Source organism: Dryas octopetala, chromosome 5 (genome assembly GCF_963921425.1).
Source record: "Dryas octopetala chromosome 5, drDryOcto1.1, whole genome shotgun sequence".
In the NCBI taxonomy this organism is placed as follows: domain Eukaryota; kingdom Viridiplantae; phylum Streptophyta; class Magnoliopsida; order Rosales; family Rosaceae; genus Dryas; species Dryas octopetala.
Genome location: NC_141370.1, coordinates 16,768,580 through 16,789,322, shown reverse-complemented (window position 1 = coordinate 16,789,322; position 20,743 = coordinate 16,768,580). Strand labels below are relative to the sequence as shown.

Genomic DNA, 20,743 nt, shown 5'->3' with positions numbered 1-20,743 from the left:
TCCTGCTGTCTCGTAATACGACAATTTTCTTTGCAGCTAGCTAGCTACCAACTTAATTTTACATGTTTTTAATTTTTATTTTCTTGGTCATTTCAGTGTTTCTAAGGTATGTCGACCTTTAATTAGTTTGTTAGAAGGGCGTATTTGTTTATTGTACACCTTTAAATATGTTTCTACGGAATTGACCTCTCAATACGTACTACATATATATATACTAGTATGAATTTAATTGCAATCAAGAATTAATTTCTCTTTGTATTTGTGGCGGAGTGCTCTCATATCAAGTTGTGAAACTTGCCATAAACAATGGGATTTTGCAGTGGTTCTCATGAGAGTAAAACATAATCTTAACACATGGATTAAAAAAGAAAATTATTAATTCGTCTAGCGTTTGTGTCAGAGTACTCTCATATAGGAGGTGCATATATGCAAATTCTATATGAGACTCACCATAAACAATGGATTTCATAGTCGTTTTTATGAGAGTGTATGTCTGATACAGTGTGTCATTCATATACAATATTTTTTTTTGTAGAAAAGTATACAAGAATTTTACTTCTTTATCTTAATTCATAGACATTAGGGAGAAAATGACATCACTATCCAAGCTAGCTTTCCGGTAGGCTTTAAATTACTATTATTTCCATAAAATGTTTTTTCAGTACATATAAATTATATAATTGTTTGTGGATAAATCCACATGGATTCAATGACCAAACACAGACCAACACGTGGCACACCAGGTCCCATTTTTGCTCAGACTCTTTGATGGTCAACTTGGTCAGACCCAGCCATCTATGTCATCATCTCAGCTTAGCAACGCCAACATCATGTACATATGAGATCGGCTCTTACCTCCGGGTTACCCATATCCGATCCGAACCGACATTGGGATTCACCAGGAATTCGAGAGATCATCTTTTTCGGCACCATCAGTTCGGCTCGGATCTGGAGATCATTTTTCTCCAGTCACACCTCGACCATTGGTTTGGCTCGGCCCGGCCCAATGACCGATCACGATCAGACGTGCTTCGACAATCTTGTCACCACCTGATCATCTCAACCATTGGTTCGGCTTGGCCCGGACCAATGACCGATCACGATCAGACGTGTTTCGACAATCTTGTCAGCACCTGATCATCTCAACCATTGGTTCGGCTCGGCCCGGCCCAATGACCGATCACGATCAGACGTGCTTCGACAATCTTGTCACCACCTGATCATCTCAACCATTGGTTCGGCTCGGCCCGGACCAATGACCGATCACGATCAGACGTGCTTCGACAATCTTGTCAGCACCTGATCATCTCAACCATTGGTTCGGCTCGGCCCGGCCCAATGATCGATCACGATCAGACGTGTTTCGACAATCTTGTCAGCACCTGATCATCTCAACCATTGGTTCGGCTCGGCCCGGCCCAATGACCGATCACGATCAGACGTGCTTCGACAATCTTGTCACCACCTGATCATCTCAACCATTGGTTCGGCTCGGCCCGGACCAATGACCGATCACGATCAGACGTGCTTCGACAATCTTGTCAGCACCTGATCATCTCAACCATTGGTTCGGCTCGGCCCGGCCCAATGACCGATCACGATCAGACGTGCTTCGACAATCTTGTCACCACCTGATCATCTCAACCATTGGTTCGGCTCGGCCCGGACCAATGACCGATCACGATCAGACGTGCTTCGACAATCTTGTCAGCACCTGATCATCTCAACCATTGGTTCGGCTCGGCCCGGACCAATGACCGATCACGATCAGACGTGCTTCGACAATCTTGTCAGCACCTGATCATCTCAACCATTGGTTCGGCTCGGCCCGGCCCAATGACCGATCACGATCAGACGTGCTTCGACAATCTTGTCACCACCTGATCATCTCAACCATTGGTTCGGCTCGGCCCGGACCAATGACCGATCACGATCAGACGTGGATCTCCACATCACCACATCAACTCAGTCCATTCCATTCCCAGTTCGGATCGGCTCGGCTTTGGTGATCGTCATCTCAGAACCTAGTTGCGGCCGGATTTCACTTGAGAGGATCGCTGCACTACCTACCTAATCGGCTTGGCCGACTTGTCTAAATCCGATCCGATCACACATGGGTTTCACGTCTACACGTGAGGACATGTGTTCGGATCGGCTCGGCCTCCCACCGCCATCCTAAAGAAGATCACGTTGGGACGAACCGCCATACTCAAGTGCACCTGACGTGACTCTCTGACAGATAAGACATTCCAGCTCACAGCCATGACTATTGGGGCATTCCACCTGATCTTCCATCCTTGCATTCAATGCAGCATTGAATGCAAAGGAGGTGAGTAGCTGTGCATGCTACTAGTTATGACCGAACGCGTGGATCTCTCTCAGCCACTCAATCACATGCAGGTAACTTACTCTCCACACCTTCCCTTGTCTATATAAACCAACTTATATGCACAAAGCCAAAGATCCCATCCATCCAGCCATCACAAAGCAAACACTTGCACAAACTTTGGCTTACCAAAAACACACTTGGACTTGCTGAGAATAAACCCAGAACATTTGCCTTGTTCTTCCCATTCTCCCAAGTTCATCACATGTTCTTCCTCACTTCCATTCAAACACCATCAAACACACATCACTGACTTCATCATCGGAGCGTGTTTGGCTGGTACCACACCGGTCCATCTCCTTTGATCTTGTGTTTGTCTACAGGAAGATCTCAATCAACATCCACGTCATCATCCAGCAGGACTTCGGATCAGCCAGGTCACTACCCCTAAGTTGTTGTAACTTTCTTACGGAAATTTGCATCAACAATAATGATGAAAGTTTAATATAACTACGACGTGCTACCTAGTTAATTAACTAGCTAGTCTCCATTAACTACCTAATTAATTAAAAGGGTACAAGGTAGAGCCTTTGTTGTCTTTTTCAAGATTTCAAGGATTTGTTTTTTTGTGTGTTGCATACATCACTAAAACTTTATTTATCTCAATTCTCAAGTACTTATTAATGTTGGTGATGTTAATTAAATCAAACATTTTAGTATGTATACACACTGCAATTAGACTAATATTGGAGGCAGAATCTAATATTAATATCTTTTCGTTTCTAATTGTCAATCTCATATATATGGTTTGTTATATGTGGTATTTAAAACTCCTATATGCAGGACCATTAAAATTTAAAGGTCATTTGTGACATAATAAAATGCGAAGGACCACAAATGCAATTAAGTTCCAGCAGGGGTGTCAGAACAAAACTTACTCGAGTATAAAGTTGCACTGTTGCAGTACTGGTTCTCTTTTTTACAAGTAAATTCACAATATATTTATGTTTACAAGACACTCTTGTGATGAAATCATGAAACATCTTTCTCGATTATTCCCAAAATGTCGTGACTTTGTTTCCTACCCAGCCAGTAATACACACTATCATTTTAATTTCTTTTGGATAAGATCATTTTATTTTCTAAATCTTATTTGGTACTCTATATATCCAAAAATTAAATCAATGGTAGTAATTAACTAAAAGTGGAGAATCAGAAACTACATAAATAATCACATGAGAAACTACATTTGACTTGTTAAATTGGCTTGTTGTACTATAGATAATGCCCCAAGTACTGCTACTAATTTATGTGGCCAGGGACTTGGGACAAGAAATTATGTTCAATGTTGACATATATTTTTGTACATACATATCTCCTTCTACTTATGGGTAGTGTTAAATATATCACATTTATCAGTTATATCTCTTATAAGTGTGGAATATATTCACATAAAATATATTCCATATTAATCTCTGCTCGGTGTAAAATATGGTTAATTATTACAAATATCATAAATAAATGGATACATAATGGATTATCCTTTAATTAGTACAATCCAATCAAAGCCGTAATTATAAAACCATACATTAAGAGAAATTTTAGGTATTAACTAATTAGTGATCAAGTGATATTTCTCACTATTTTGTGCATAGAGATCTAAGTTTGAATTCTCTCCCCAAGATTAAAGAAAATAAATGAAATTCCGGATGTAGATTTTGACTTAAGGAGAACAAAAAGAAGCATGATATATGTAGAAATAAACATTAATTGATATATATAGAATGTTTAGAATGAACAAATTAAGAACAATGACAGAACTGACGAATTTCCACCAGCCCAGATGTGAAATATTGGGTTAATCATCCTCAACCGTGCAATCAAATCACACAAACTCAAATACTCTCAATCACCCTCCATTGATCTCCTCTAAAATATTAAAGATTAATTGATTAATCTTTAAATATTGATGAATGTACAACTTTCTACCGTGTGGATGAACCCAGCTGATTATTTTTGCAGTCATCTAATTATACCATGCATGTACATAGCATTATACACCATGCACCCTCGGCTAGCAGGCATAGAATTCCACCAGCTCGTCCAACGACTCCGGCTGCGGATCCGCATTCTCCAGCATCCAAAGCAAGTGCTCGAACAACACCACCTCGCATGCGACATTGAACGTGTCGTCGTTGGCGTCCTCGGCGGATCTCTCTGCCAGCTCCCGGAACAGTGGGTGGTCCACCACGTCGGAGCTGACGAGGTAGCGCCGCCGAGACTTGCCCACGTAGACCGGGTGGAGGTCTCGTGCGGCGTCGTCCGCCGACGCTATGGAGTTGATGCTGGGACGGCTGTTTTTGCTGAATGAGTTCCACTTCTTCAGCACTGACTTCAGCTTCAACAGCTTCCCACCTTTGGCCATGATCTCTTGATCAAGAATTCAAGAGAGAGAAGGAGAGGTTGAGTGAGTTGTGTGCTTCTCTTGGGGGATTGGAAAGGGGGAAGGAAGCTTCTGTATATAAAGGGAAGGGAGAGGGGTCAAGTGGTAATTCTACTTATAATTATGCGGTTACATGAGGCTAGGACATTGGGGGATAAACTCTGCAGCCACATCAATTTTATGCTCAATACGCCTAACAGCTTTAAAAGTTTGCTTCAATTTTCCATTTTATCATTTTTTTTTTCTTCTCAACCGTCAATATCCATTTGGTTTAGTAGTACTCGGTCTCTTTTTGTGGAAGAAAATTATGAGTTCAAATCTCATAAACTAACAAATTTTGATTAATACAAAAAAATTAATTCAGAAATTTCAAAGAATAGTTAATAGATTCATCTCTCACAATGAAGCCACCTCTGTATTCGGACTTTCGGAGGCGTCTTTTATGAAGGCATCTATTTGGTTAGAGGTGTCACTAATCACTATCACCCTCTCCATAGTTATGAATGTTGTGGCCATGAATGAGAGACATAGGAGATAGAATGGGTATTATGGACAATACTTGGGTCACCACATTTCCAAAAAATAATTGTTCGGCAGTGTAATTAAGCTTAATATCAGAAACGTTTATTTTTTAGACCATTTATTAAAAATTATTTATGTAAAAAATCAACTTCATCAGAAATCATTTGGTTATATAACTTTTATCGAATAAATGAACGGTTTGTATTTAAAGAGTGATTTTTTGACCAAATCGTCTATTTATTCTATTTATTCAATGACAGTTATATAACCAAACAATTTCCGATTGAGTTGATTATTTACAAAGATAATCTTTAATAGGTAATCTAAAAATTGAACTGTTCTGATCCTGAACGTGCACTGCCAAACAAGCATTTTTGGGAGGTGGGGTGACCCAAGCATTGTCCTTATGAAATTAAATGGATATGTTGAGCAAGCTAGCAACTCTATGCAAATACAATTGTCATATTTTTTGTACTATAATTTTTTCTTTTAATTTAGGGATAAAGTTTTGGACTTTGAGACCTTTTAGCATTGTGAGAAAAAATATATATTACTGTAAAAATTAAGGTCCATTGATTTTAACTACTAAATTTCAATAATTTTTTGGTTTAGGTACTAGTTGAAAAGTCAAATAAAATAATAAAGTAAAAGGTATTAGAATTTACAAATATTACATCACATGCCACTATAATAAAAAAATAAAAAAAATATTACATTACAAATATTACATTAATTTATACTATATTGTATTAAAAAAAAAAATCAATCCAGTCACAACTTAACTGTGACTGTCTTGGTAAATTAAAAGAGACAACTCACACTACTATACTATGTATTATTTTGAGTAAAAGTATTGTTTTGACCTCTATTTATACTATATTGTAGTATTATTTCTCTAAAAAAAATTCAATCAAGTCACAATTTAACTGTGACTGTTTCACAACTTATATGTGACTGTCGTTCAGTCACAACTAAATTTTAAGTTGTGAGTGTCGTACAGTCACAACTAAATGTGAAGTTGATACTACATTAGCAAATTTTCAAGATAATATAAAAGCCTGAAGGGCAATTTTGTCAAAACCTTATAAATTTTAACTAACATCTATCATATGTGGGTCAAAGGACAAAAATGTCAAATGAAAAAGGCTCAAATCAAAAGGGCCAACATATTTGTGACTTAATCTAAAAAATTATATTTAAATTTAGTAGTTCAATTGAAATATTATATGGTTTTTATGGTATACCAAAAAATTATTTAGATTTGATATTTAATCCTAATTTTCTATAAAAAAGTATAAAAATTAATGATCGATATATAACAATAAATATTCTCTTATCAAATTCATATGTCGTTATCAAATTGTCAATGTCAACTAATCTAATAAGTGGAATATTGTCGTTTGAATTTATGATGTAAATTCAAGATAAACAATTTCAGAATATACCTATTATAAAACCATCCTTAAATTAAGTCAAATAAAAAAGATTGAGAGAACATGTCCACGTCCGTGTATAGAGTCGGCTTGTCGCTATTGGGCGTCTGGACTTTTGCGTTTTGGTGTGAAGCGCAGTTGTAAAACTACTAAACTAGGCTCATCTTTAGATTTTTGTCGATAATTAAGCCCCTTGCCATCTTTATACTTTTGTGTTGGTTGAATTGCATCTTATGCCTTCTTAATTAATTCTTGTAATAAAACCACTTCTTATTTTTTTTCTTTAACTTGGATGATCACTTACTTGAAAGTTGTTGGTCTCCAATATATATGATGATATGATTCATATGAATAATATTGATTCCTTTTCAAAAGACTACACCGATTTCATTCTACCATTTATCTCTCTTTTTAATTCTAAGAAACTGTTGGTGAAAAGGACAGACATGTGCAACGTTGTTTTCAAGGTCTTCTTCAATCTCAAATCCCATAATTTATCATTACTTCTTATGATTTTGTTTTTTAATTGGTTTTCTGGTAAACGATTTGAGAACACAAAACAATTAAGTATAAGAATAGCTAGGTTGCCTTCGTAATTAACAATCTTATTCCCGAATCCGGGCCAACCGCTAGTAAGTGGTAACAACCCTATTTTCAATTTATCAAGGACCAGTGGAATTAATTAATACAGTGTATATAAGTTAAAATCAAAAAGTTTATTGCTGCATAAATGTATATTATATAGAACAGTGTTAAACTATTCTTTCAAAAAAGGTTTTATTTTATGCCATAGTTCTTAGCGTATTGCTATTGTAGTTCTTATATACGACCTTTTTTTCTTCTTATCATATATATATATATATGTATAAGGCTTATTCGCGTCAATGTCTCTTTAAAGTAACTTCGATTTTCAATTTGTCCCTTGAAACTTCATTTCTCCCACTTTGCCTCTCAAACTTTATAAAATACCATATTCCGTTAAGCCTGTCTACGAGTCTGTCAAAAAAGCCTACGTGGCGCTTATGTAGAAGGGGCAATAAACTGCCACGTCAACTTATTTGACGGAGCTTGTAACGGACTTGATGAAATATGATATTTTATAAAATTCGGGGGGTAAAGTGGGAGAAATGAAGTTTCAAGGGGCAAATTGAAAATCGAAGTTACTTTCAGGAGACATTGGCGTGAATAAACCTTTATATAAAGAGGTCACTTTCGTTGAGGTATATCTCAACTTAAACATGATGATGTATAGTTTGTAGGACCCACTCCGCATTATAATTTGATGATTGAAGCCATCTATTTTCTAAGTTTCTATACAAGGATCATCCTTGCAAAAAATTAGGTAAATCGGAAACCATTAAGACATCTAATTGTGATAGAATAAATAGACGAATATTTGGATTCCATTAACACTTGAAATGATGGCCTTTTAATCAAAAGGTTAAACGATTTCTGATTTATCTAATTTTTGGCAAAGATGATCCTTGTATATAGACTTAAAAAATAAACGTTTTCGATTATTAAATTATAATGTAGAGTAAGTCCCACAAATCATATCTCACCATGTTTAAATATTCAAAGTATGACCTTTAATTATGAACACATAATCTACATGTTTACCTTTACATATTCAAGGAGCTAAAACCTTTATTGATGTGCCATGAAGAGAACAGCACGATTTACTCACTACTTTTGATCATGGTGTAATATTATCATTCTCCTCAAAATATTTATACCACGTACATGTCACATTATAATTATTAATTTACCATAACTTGCTTATATATGCTTATAAGCTTGGATGAACAAATGACATATGGCTTGTGAAACGACTCTTATGCACTAACCTCATTAATGTACTGATACACTCGATCTCATGGTAACTCGATCAAAAGTTCATACAATATATTGGGAACCATTATTATTAAATTAAATTAATGGTTGATAATCATGATATGATATGGTTAGGCATTTTATGAAAATTATCTTAATTGATAAAGATACACGGCAGGTGATGAACATAGGCATGTGAACATCACATGGAATTAGCATGTCCCAGAATATTTGAGCCATGCATATGTCTACATATTAGTAACCTTTGCCACACCCATACCTCTCCCACGTGGATTCATGTAACTATATATATGGTCTATATGAGTGATGATTAGGTCGTATAATTTCGGATATTCTTGTCAATAAATACCAGACATTCTTATTCCAATCTATTTAATTGGTTTTGCCAAATGATTAGGTACCAATTAATTCAAGATGTTTTAATCCTTTTTTTTTTTTGATGGGGAATCCTTTTGTGTTTGCGTTGATGTACTTATATATATGTTTTGAATTAGATGTTAGCTTGACATATAGTTTAAGTTTTAAGGTTCAATAGTTATTTAATATACAGTATATATACTATGGTTTCAGAAGATTTTGAGTCAAAATAGTATGTACAACGTAGAATCCAAATTCTTGGCCCAAAAAAAAAAAAACATAGAATCCAAATTGTGAGTGGAAAAAGTGTGAAGGGTAGATTTCTATTTTGATCTCGTACCATACAAATTAAAGGGTTTTCTGGCTAAAATAATATAACAAGAAGAATGCTCATCTGATTATCTTACAAGAAGTCTAGTATGCATGATCACCCCAAACATCTACTTAAACTTAATTAATTTTATCCTTTAATGATTGGAACACCATAAAAAGTAATCAAAAAAGCTTGGACGCCGACCATAATCTTGTCATGTTATACATAGTAGTTTAATTCGTAATTAGTGATCGATCATCAATTAATTAATTATGATGCATAATTAATCTAGCTTGCATGTTAGACATCCAACCAATCTTATTCATGGACTTGTTTTGCACATAAAACAAAGTACGTGCACGTCTAATTAGTAATTACCAATAACATGACCTAATCTATACGACAAACAATGATCAATTAAAAGTAAGAAAAACATACGTGGCTCAAACTTGAGACAGAGAAGGTGTTCAAGATTCTTCATGTCCTAACCATATCAATTTTCCATTACTTGTTAATTGAAAAGTGAACTATAGTTGAATGAATGAAGGCCAATCTTTTGTCACCAATCAATGAACAGAAATCTAATTGCAATCTGATTCTTTTTTGGAGACACAATCTCATATTTTGCAGGTGGGATATGTGACCCAGAGCATATGAACCAAATCTATGCCTATTTTGAACCACATATGCTTTTTTAATTTATTTTTTCTCTTAAGAAAATTAATATCAGGAGCAACTTTTTGAAATTGATTCCTACTGATTGAATAGAAACAATTCTTTAATGGGTATTTCAGAATTGAAACAAAGAAAAAAAAAACTTTATTGGTTTAGCAGAAATAAGTGCAGACAACATAATATAATGTCTTTCTATGTATGTGCTATGGGACAAAATTTAGGTTCAAAATCATGTGCTTAAGAAAATCTGGTGGAGCTCATTGCAACATTGTAATTATCACCATACTATGAATCTACCTATGTCTGTTTTGTCTGGCTCCATTGCTCAAATTTATCGGTGATCATAGAGCTAGACCTAATAAACATATGCACTTGGTAATGCTATTTCTACCATTGTTACCTAATAATACCCAATTTTATTTTTGTTTATTGGAGATTGAGAGTCCCCGAATTCCAATAAAAAATAACTAATCGACTTTGGAAAAATTAAGAATCTTTTTTTTTTTTGTGCTTAGGTGAAGTCCTCAACCTCACATTTCTGTTTTCTTTTTGGTGCTATAGGGGTTAAAAAAGACTGCTGCAATTCCATCTGCAACCATATGACGATAAATGTATGTAAAAATTGTGCATGTTTAAACAAGTATTTTTTATTTTTTTTTGGTTGATAAACAAGCAAAAATTAAGAAAACAGAGAATTCAAATCAGTAGATATTAGCTTGATTTGTTGAAGTTTCTGTTTGTTGAGTTTAAGTGCACTTTTTGCTTTTTTATCTTTGTTTTGTCTATTTGCTAGTTTTGCTCTTGTCCTTTTTTTCTCTTGGTTTGGTTTGTACTGTTTCCTTTTTGGGCTTTCTTTCCTTTAATGAAGTTTCATATTGGCCCAAAAAAAAAAAATCAGTAGATATTGGCGAAGAAAAAAGAACACTACACGGAATATGAATAAGAAGTAAACATACCAATACACCAGTAGAAGAATGAGTCAAGTTTTGGACGGCCCATTCAATCCCAAATCATGACTCCGACTGTTCTTCCAACAGTATGGATGGGCCTCCTAAATAAGGGCCCTTTACAAGTGTAGAAGCCTACTTGGGCCGTTTGGATATCCAAACTACTTAGAATACATAACATAGTCCATATTATTCTCTTATTAGTACTTCAATTTGTATAGGGTTTTTTTTTTTTTTTTTTTAAAAGCCCATCCAAGAAAATACAATGATAGGTCGGCAGACCCTCAAAAAATTATTGGTAGGCTGAACTACTTTAACGAAAAAATTGTGCCTGCTGTTGAACCAACCGTGACTATTATATACTCATTATGCAACAACTATAAAAAAATATGATAATTACAGGCTTTTTCTTACATAAAAATGTCAAATGTTCATGAAAATAACAGAAAACACAAAAAATTATCATTAAAGTCACATCAACTATTTCCATATTCATTGTTACAATGTTATTGTTAAACAATAACTATTCGTTGCAAAGCTACCGACGAACATTGGCTATCGATACTATATAGCGCCTCATGTGCACTTAGCCGCATTTTTTTTTGCTTTGTTCAATTCTAGCACATTTTTTTTAGATGGTGGATTTATTTATCATTAGGTGAATTTTTTATCATTGGAAATATTATGTAGGTTTATTTATCATTAAGCCATAAAGTGCACATTAAAATTATTTATTTATTTATTCTATATTATTTAAGATCTAAAAATACCAAAATGATATTGATAAGAAGTTTTCATATATAATTATTAAGAGTACAACCAAAAAATATAATTAAAAGTAAAAAAAGATTTTTCGTTTTTCTTGGCATCTCTTTTAAGATCTTTGTAGTTTAAACTCGGGTCAAAATTGTCCCTGTCTGGTCCTTTTGTTTTTTTTGGGCCCTCTGGCCCGCCTAGGAGTCGGTAGAGCATATGGACCGTTGAGGCTCCATTCTTGGGATCCATTTACAAATGGAAATCCGGGTCGGGTCCAACCGACTCTCTGCGATTTCTCAACCGTACACTGTCGAAACTCTAGAGCTTTCGCGCGCTATTCTCCATCTCTGATTCTCTATCTCTTGCATGCGTATTATAACACTCGGAATCTGAACTGAAGAAGAAACCGCATTCTCAAACCATGAGTCTGAGCTCAAATCACAACCTCACGAACCTCCACTCCACCTTCACACCTCTCTTCTCCCCCAAACTCGTTTTCCAGATCCGCGAATTCCGCGTCTACCGGCGCCGAAGACTCAAACTCGCCGTGCGAAGCCAGTTCGGAAACCTCTTCAACGACGTCGTTTTCCAGTTGCCTTCTCCCAATTCATTAGAATTCATCGCTCCGGCTCTCGGTTTCGTCTCCGGCGCGACGCTCTTTCTCTCCGGTCTGAATTCCAGCTCGGCCAAGCGGAGTTCCGAGGCGGAGGCCTCGAGTATCGGAGAGTGGGCGTTGTACACCAGTCCCACGCCGTTTAACCGCTTCGTGCTGCTGAGGTGTCCTTCTCTTTCGTTCCAAGGGAGCGAGTTGTTGGAGGACAACGCGAACGAGAAGCTGGTGGGGGAGGAGAGGCTCAACAGCGGCGAAATTCGAGTGAAAAACGAAGCAGAGAGTGGCGTGGAGATGAAATTGGAGTATCAGAGAGTGTGCGTGAGTACGGACGATGGTGGAGTTGTGTCTCTGGATTGGCCTGCGAATTTGGACCTCCGAGAAGAGCATGGCTTGGACACCACCTTGTTTCTCGTGCCGGGCACGGCGCAGGGTAGTATGGAGAGGAACGTGAGCTCGTTTGTGTGTGAAGCTCTCCGGCGAGGCTGTTTTCCGATCGTCATGAACCCTAGGGGTTGTGCCGGTTCGCCACTGACCTCGCCACGGTATGTGTGACTGACTCTCTGAACTTAGTTTAGTTGTTCAAGTAAGACTAGACATCAGGCATGTATGTGTTTGTGAATTGTGGTTGAAATAATGGTATCTTGGGGACTGAGTATTTCCCTTGTTATGTATAATTGGTTTTTATTGTGCTGGAATTGATGGGGAGCAAAGGAACTGTTCTGGGTTTGTTTAGAATTTTGTTTCGGGGGAGAATCAGCTGATGTACTTTATGTAGGACTACTTAATGTACTTTATGTTATGTAGGTTATTTTCAGCTGCTGACAGCGATGATGTCTCCACTGCTATACAGTTCATCAATAAGGCGAGGCCGTGGAGCATGTTGATGGGTGTTGGCTGGGGTTATGGTGCCAACATGTTGACAAAGTACCTCGCAGAAGTTGGGGAGAGCACACCGCTTACAGCCGCCACCTGTATAGACAACCCTTTTGACTTAGAGGAGGCTACTAGGTCCTCTTCTCATCACTCGGTTATTGATCAGCAGCTCACTGGTGGACTCGTAGATATTCTAAGATCTAACAAGGTGGATGATCGCTTAATTTGTTAGTGCAAATGCTTTACCTTTCAATCTAGTACAAAAATAAGTTGCAACTTAAAATGCTTGACGTGGTGTCATCAAATTATGTCAACCATTTAGTTTACATAGTTGATTCTTATTGCTAGTAAATTATGCTGTATGCCTACCTGGTCCTGTAGGAACTGTTTAAAGGAAAAGCAAAAGGGTTTGATGTAGAACAAGCTCTTTCAGCAAAATCTGTGCGTGATTTCGAAAAAGTAATTTCCATGGTATCTTATGGTTTTGAGGCCATCGAAGATTTTTATTCAAAATCAAGTACAAGAGGTGTGGTTGGGAAGGTGAAGATTCCTGTTCTATTTATACAGGTACGCTCGTAGTTTTCAACTTTAATGCCATTTTGTTCAACTTTGACAAGAATAGTTGTTTATGGTGTGTTTATATGTCAAACTTGTCAATTTATCAGAAAGACGATGGGTCAGCACCACTCTTCTCAATTCCACGCAGTTTGATAGCAGAAAATCCATTTACAAGCCTACTCTTGTGTTCTTGTTTGCCTTCTAGTGTCATTGATGGTGGTAGATCTGTTTTATCTTGGTGCCAGAACCTAACAATTGAGGTAATAAATTATCTTATTTCTCTTTGAGCTTGAAGAAGTTTTATTGTATTGTTGTTAAACCACCTCATTGTTGGAGAATGGGATGAAATCTAACTTTGCATTCTGATATTCTGATAAGAATGCATGTGGTATGTGCAGTGGCTGACAGCGGTGGAGCTTGGACTTTTGAAGGCTCGTCACCCTCTTCTTAAAGATGTGGATCTACCCATTGACCCTCCAAAAGGATTAGATCTTGTGGAAGGCCGATCGTCAAACAATAATGGCAAGGTTTCCAAGCCGTCGTATTTAAGCCAGTCATTTTCTTTAAATGGATATACAACAGATCCTACAAACAACCTTCTTGAAGAAATGGATACTGCTGCTAGTTTCCGCTTAAGATCCAGCAAGGATTCACGGGGAAAGTCAGAGGTTGAACCCACAGGGTTACAAAATGTGGGCGCCCTGGATCAGACTAACTCTGTTGATGCAGAATTGGTCAATGAGGAGGAAGCCATTACTGGAGATGGTGAAAGGGGTGAAGTGTTACAGACAGCACAAGTTGTTATGAACATGCTTGATAAAACCATGCCTGATACCCTAACAGAAGAAAAGAAGAAGAAGGTGATGCTTGAAAATTGCAATTTCACGCTGTAGTGTCACATTTGTGATCAGATATGCACATTAATGTTCATGTCATTGTTAATTAGGATCTCTGATCATCTCTATGTGCAATATGTAACTGATTTAGCGTAGTATATTTATGGTTTAGGTCTAGTTGGATGTCAATATTGCATCTTCTGAAATTTTTGTGGTTTGTTTGCCTATTTGCTCCTCCCAGCAATTAGGAAAGAGCACTTATTTAGGTTCATTAGTAATAAAAAATATTATACAAGTAATTCGTCAACTCTTTGCCCTGTTTAAATTTATGTAACATTTTTCTGGTATACGTTCCCAGGTCTTAATAGCAGTTAATCGAGGAGACACACTACTGAAAGCTTTGCAAGATGCAGTGCCAGAAGATGTTCGTGGAAAGCTAACAGCTGCTGTATCTGGAGTTGTGCCCGATATGTCGAAGATCCAAGACAAGTTCAGGGGAATATCAAGTTCAGTAGGTTCACATCAAGACCATCATTCTTCTGATCTGTTGAAAAATTCTGATGATCTGTTAGATAGCTCTATTAGCAATCAACCTGACATGAACAAATCTCCTGGGGAATTAGAATCAGAGTCTCAACTCTCAGAGGGATCACAAAATCTAGATCAGTCTCAATCTTTGAGCAGTCAGGGAAACGGAATTTCTGGTTCTGTCAGGAAGGACACTAGTGAATCAGGAAATTATGACGAGGAATCCTCCAAAGAAAAGGCTATTGAAGCTCTTAACAATAGTGAGAAGGGATCAGAAACAGACACTAAGCCTAACAATTCCAGCCAGGCTGAAATTGCTGTTGGTGCTGAGGAAGCAATTCCTGAGGAGCAAAGTGACCAAGATGGTAGAGTTGCTCAATTAGACAAAAAAGAAGAGGAAGGTAATGATAATCAAAAGAGGGATGATAAGAATATGCAACCTATGATGGATCAAAGTAATTCTAATACATCTGATTCTAATGCACCTGCCTTCAGTGTTTCTCAGGCATTGGATGCCTTGACAGGGATAGATGATAACACCCAAATGGCAGTTAACAATGTTTTTGGTGTTATAGAAGATATGATATCTCAATTGGAGGAGAGTTCAGAACATGAAAATGAAGTGAAGAAAATTGATCCTGTATCTGGCTCTGAATCTGCAAAGGATCATCTGAGTGACGACAACTGTCAAGGAGATTCAGAATCCAATAACACTGACCAAAGTGTACAGCTGGATAGATTAATCAATACCTCTGTATCTAATCACAGTGGGAATGATATGGATTTGCAACCTGATGCATCAAATGGAAGGGTAGAGAAGGCTACAAAAAGCCCCATATCAGTTAATGGAAATGGTATGAACGGTTCTAAAGGAAGTGACACAATCGACTATGTAGGTCATGCTAAAAATGATGAGGAGGATCAATTAGTTGGTATCAATCTTCTTGCTAACAAATTAGACAGACTTAATCATGTAAACAATACTCCACCTTGCATAACTTCAATTCCGTATGGGGTGCATCAATATCTTCTTTCAAAGGTGCCTACCACATCACTAGATTTAGATTCAACCACTGCTCTGTTGCTGGACTATTTTCCAGAAGAAGGTCAGTGGAAGCTCTTAGAACAACCAGGACATGTTGGAATTTCTGTTGGTGATGTTGCAACTCATAGAGATGTTGACAGAAAGATTCAGGCCCATTCACCTGCAAAGGCAGATGATAAAGTTATTGAACCATCATATGTAATATTAGATACAGAAAAGCATCAGGAACCAGTAAAAGAATATGAAACAGTGGACAACATGGAGGAGAGAGTTGAAATTGGTGAAGAAAAAACAGAGGAGTTCGTGTACTTTGTGAAAAATATTATATTGAATACTTTGAATGTTGAAGTTGGTCGCAGAATAAGCGCAGCTGACATGGAAGGGATGGAACCCTCTCTTTCCGGAGATGTGGAACAAGTGGCAAATGCAGTATCGTTTTCTGTTGGGCATGGCATGAAGTATGCTCCATGTTTGGAAGTTAAAAACCATGGTATTGACTGCATTTCAGAAAAAGTCAGTACTCTCCGTGGGGAGCATGTGATTAGAGCTATATCATCTGCTGTTCAGGACACTAGCTTCTTGAGAAGAGTAGTGCCAGTTGGTGTTTTAGTAGGCTCAAGCTTAGCTGCCCTGAGAAAATATTTCGTTGTGTCTACAGTGCATGACAATGGCCAAACAGAAGCTCTGACGCTTAGTCAAGCCAAAATATCTGGAGAAAAAGATCTGGGTATGGTTAGTGGCACAGAGACTCACCACCACATGAGTGTTCATAAATCTGATCAAAACACTAGGTTGGACAGTTCAGTTAACAGGAAAGTTGAACAGACGGAGTTGAAGAATATAAACAACTCTGTTATGGTTGGTGCTGTTACAGCTGCACTTGGGGCATCTGCTTTATTGGTGGAGCACCAGGTGAAAGTTACTTTATTTAGACACTTTCAGTTTTCCTAGAGTTCTAGTTATACAAATCGATGCTCATGCAAGATTGATTTAGAGTTTTATTTCTTGGACTGCTGGCCAACTTTGTAAAATTGTAGTTCTAGGCAGCATATTGTCTTTTTAAAGTTTTCTTTCAGAAATTTTGCCCTTTTTAATAAGACAACACTGTTTCTATCATCATTTTTCAGTATGTTAACATGAGTGACATTGATTTTACATTACCTTGTGTTTGCCTTCTTCCTTTTAGTGTTTCCTCTGTTCTTCTGAATAAAAGAGTTGCCCAAGAGGATGTCCATGTGGTCTCCATTGTCTTATACATCAATTTGTGTGTTTATGAAGAGAGAAGTCAGCTGACTTTATCTATTTTGATATGTTTCTACTGATCATTGTTATATACAAACGTACAGGATTCATCCCAAGGCAATGAAACTCTTGAGAGTTTATCTGAGTCCTCTGATATGAAAGCTAATTGTCAGGGGGGGCCTGACCAGCTTGGGGTGGCAATATCTGAAAAAAATCAAAATAACATTGTCACAAGCCTTGCTGAGAAAGCCATGTCGGTTGCCTCTCCTGTGGTACCCACCAAGGATGATGGTAAACTGGATCAAGAAAGGTCTTAGCACACAAAACATATATTCTGATATACACAGACTTAACTGCTACTTGTCTCTTTCGCTAACTTTGTTACTACTTTGCAAATAGATTGGTTGCAATGTTGGCAAGTTTGGGACAAAAAGGTGGCATTTTGAAGCTAGTTGGCAAAATTGCTTTGCTCTGGGGTGGTCTACGTGGTGCGATGAGTTTGACTGACAAGCTTATCATCTTTCTTCATATAGCTGAGCGTCCCTTGATCCAGAGGTATTTTGTAAGTTGTCCTTAGTTATTGCTTTAGAAGAGACAAACAATTATTGTTTATATCCTTATTCTTTGGGATACAAATTTCTATGTTCAAGAAGCTAATCCTTATAGCATGTGTTTTTTAAGAGGTATTCAAATCGGAACTTTTATCTGTATATTGCATTGTGTTTAAGAAATCAATATTCTGTTTCTCTAAATTTGTTGAATTCCTTTGGTTTGCATGATAATCCTTTTCCCTTTTATGTACTTATAGTTGTATTAAGTTCTGTTTGCATTTACTGATATGCTCTGGTTTGGTACCTTAGGATTTTGGGATTTGTCAGTATGGTACTTGTTTTATGGTCACCAGTTGTTGTTCCACTACTTCCAACATTTTTGCAAAGCTGGACAACAAATACCTCCTCCAGAATTGCTGAACTTGCTTGCATTATTGGCCTCTACTCTGCGTTTATGATACTTGTTGTGATATGGGGCAAAAGTGTGCGTGGATATGAAAATCCACTTGAGGAATATGGGCTGGATTTAACGTCATTGCCAAAGGTATGGGTTAGCTGAAACTCTGAACAAGAACTTGATATGTGGTCATGGTTATGTATGTCCATTGCCGAGCTTGATAATTGAAGATTTGATTTTTCTTTTCATGCTCATTTGTGCAAGAGAACAATGTTGTTTCATTGAGTTTGGGCTGGCATAGCAAATACTGGGGGAAGTGTCATAAATTTTCCGAGTCAAGGAAAATTCTTATTGGTATTAGTTCTTACTTGTGGGTTCTGCCGGGAGATTTTAGTTAGTTAGACTATCAATGCGGTAATTCGTGTTGGTATTAGTTCTGACCGGAAAACTATAGATGGAAGACGAACAACATAAACTCAATATCCAGAGCATTTGGTGCTTACAAAAGTTTCAAACTTAGATATCTTGCTTGTTAGGTCTCTCTATATTTTCCCCATAGCATTAGGCCCATTGCTAACTCTCTTAATACTTGATCTTCTTGTAACTGAGATTTTATTTGGTCTGAGCTTATAAATAAGATTACATATGGCAGAAATGTAAGTTTACTATCAGAAAAAAAAAAAAAAAAAAAAAAAAACAAACAAACAAACCGGCAGAACAGTAAGGTTTCAGGCTGAACAGATTCTCAGTTGTGGAATTTCTTTGACGCTGCTTAAATTCAAAGTAATGCCATGAGAACTGCTTGCCATCTTGATTTTGGCAGAAGTTAAATTACCCGCTACCAAACTTACTACAAAAATATACAGTAAGTAGGGCTGGAAAAGTGTGTAGCGACTTCTTTAGTTTTCTTGTCTGCTATTCTTGTTCTTCCTCATCTCTATCATTTTATATTTCAACCCAATAAATGCAATTAGTTCTCTTTATAAATTCTGTACCATGTAGTTTTTCCCTTACATGCTATAAATGCATTGTTCTTTTTTAATTTTTTTGATCAATGCCCTAGAGTTCAAGTCTTCTGAAATCGGCGCAAGTTATCTGGTGTGATTGACTCATATAAAATAAGATAATATTCAGTTCCTTGCTTGCAGTTGTGCGATTTTTTGAAAGGCTTGATTGGTGGAGTCATGCTTGTTTTATCAATACAATCCATAAATGCGTTACTTGGCTGTGTGAATCTCACTTGGCCTTCTACACCATCTTCTTTGAATGCCATGGCACTGCTCAAAGTGTATTGGCAACTGCTTACACTGGTTGGTCGAGGAATAATGACAGCAACTGGTGTTGCTCTTGTGGAAGAATTGCTTTTCAGGTCATGGTTGCCCCAAGAAATTGCTGCAGATCTCGGATATCATCAAGGAATAATTTTAGCAGGACTTGCATTCTCTTTATCCCAGAGGTTGCTTTTTATTCATTTTACTTTTACTCATTGCCTTCTGACAATTTGTGAGACAAATATAACAGTCCGTTATTTCAATGGGATTTCAGGTCTCCATGGGCAATACCAGGACTATGGCTTCTATCTTTGAGTTTATCAGGTGCTCGGCAAAGAAACCAAGGCAGCCTTTCCATTCCAGTTGGGCTGCGTGCAGGAATCATGGCTTCAAGTTTCGTCTTACAGAGGGGTGGCTTCCTAACCTACCAGGCTAACTCTCCCCGTTGGGTTGTTGGGACGCACCCATTCCAACCATTTAGTGGGCTAACTGGTTTTGCATTCTCTTTGTGTTTGGCAGTAATTCTATACCCTGGACAACCTCTGGGTAAAAAGATTTTTAGAAGCATACAGGATTAAACATACAACCACTGGGTGATTGGTGAAGACTGAAGAGTGATATGTCCTCGGCAATGCTGGCGGCCTCATAGTTGTTGCTTACTGATTATATTGGTTTGGGTATTTCCACCTTGAAACCGGGGACAGCCTCGCGTTATGAGAAGCAAGTATGAAAGGAGGTACCGACAGATGACAGATTCAGAGGAGACAGGAAATTGAAAGTTCAAAGTGCTTCATGGGAGCATTTCGTCTCTAGTGCTACAGACTCGCCGTGGCAATGATCATGGTGTATGTACACACTCTCAAAGGTGGGATGCAGATTTTGCAACTAGGAAATGAGTACATGTTTTGAATCTGATTGCTTTATCTCTTTATTGCACCAAAGTGCGCGTGAGTTTTGCTCCTTTTTCTTGTCTTTTACCTTTCGCCAACACACTATATGAATGTGTACAGTGTATATATAGAACGATTAGCTACCAATAGTCTAGCTTTTGTTTGTACCGTATATTTGTAAGTCCAAAAGTCAAATCCAATGCCAATTCTATTGTTGAAAGTATTTGTGCATCAAATGCTCCAATCAGGTTGTATCCAACTATTACTAAACACCATTCATTGCAACTGGTGGCTATGAGCCTATCCTCACTAG

General features: G+C 37.3%; 2 protein-coding genes across 4 annotated transcripts; one reads left to right on the top strand and one right to left on the bottom strand.

Moving 5' to 3' along the window:
• Positions 1–4,234: 4,234 nt before the first annotated feature.
• LOC147285013 (SAUR-like auxin-responsive protein family) lies at positions 4,235–4,786 on the bottom strand. Its single transcript, XM_086245236.1, has one exon. It carries the CDS (start codon positions 4,749–4,751, stop codon positions 4,401–4,403), a length of 351 nt encoding a protein of 116 aa, XP_086101362.1. The 5' UTR covers positions 4,752–4,786; the 3' UTR covers positions 4,235–4,400.
• A 7,119-nt stretch (positions 4,787–11,905) lies between these two features.
• Positions 11,906–20,650, top strand: LOC147285012 (alpha/beta-Hydrolases superfamily protein). Of its 3 annotated transcripts, none has more exons than XM_086243304.1 (11): positions 11,911–12,781; positions 13,044–13,320; positions 13,494–13,679; positions 13,778–13,930; positions 14,069–14,530; positions 14,865–16,991; positions 17,426–17,631; positions 17,721–17,876; positions 18,182–18,416; positions 19,418–19,725; positions 19,815–20,650. In XM_086243304.1, exons 1-11 carry the CDS (start codon positions 12,048–12,050, stop codon positions 20,116–20,118), a joined length of 5,148 nt encoding a protein of 1,715 aa, XP_086099430.1. In that variant the 5' UTR covers positions 11,911–12,047; the 3' UTR covers positions 20,119–20,650. The 3 variants fall into 3 exon arrangements, 2 of the variants coding, with proteins under 2 accessions (XP_086099430.1, XP_086099431.1); XM_086243305.1 differs by having other exon boundaries at positions 12,641–12,781; positions 13,090–13,320; XR_015122279.1 differs by lacking the exon at positions 19,815–20,650 and having other exon boundaries at positions 11,906–12,781; positions 17,721–17,883; positions 19,418–19,557.
• The last annotated feature ends 93 nt before the right edge of the window (positions 20,651–20,743 follow it).

Coding starts and splice junctions, on each gene's coding strand:
- LOC147285013 (XM_086245236.1), bottom strand. CDS start 4,751: ATGGCCAAAGGTGGGAAGCTGTTGAAGCTGAAGTCAGTGCTGAAGAAG.
- LOC147285012 (XM_086243304.1), top strand. CDS start 12,048: ATGAGTCTGAGCTCAAATCACAACCTCACGAACCTCCACTCCACCTTC. Junction 13,321..13,493: donor ATATTCTAAGATCTAACAAG/GTGGATGATCGC, acceptor CTGGTCCTGTAG/GAACTGTTTAAAGGAAAAGC. Junction 18,417..19,417: donor ATTTAACGTCATTGCCAAAG/GTATGGGTTAGC, acceptor CCTTGCTTGCAG/TTGTGCGATTTTTTGAAAGG.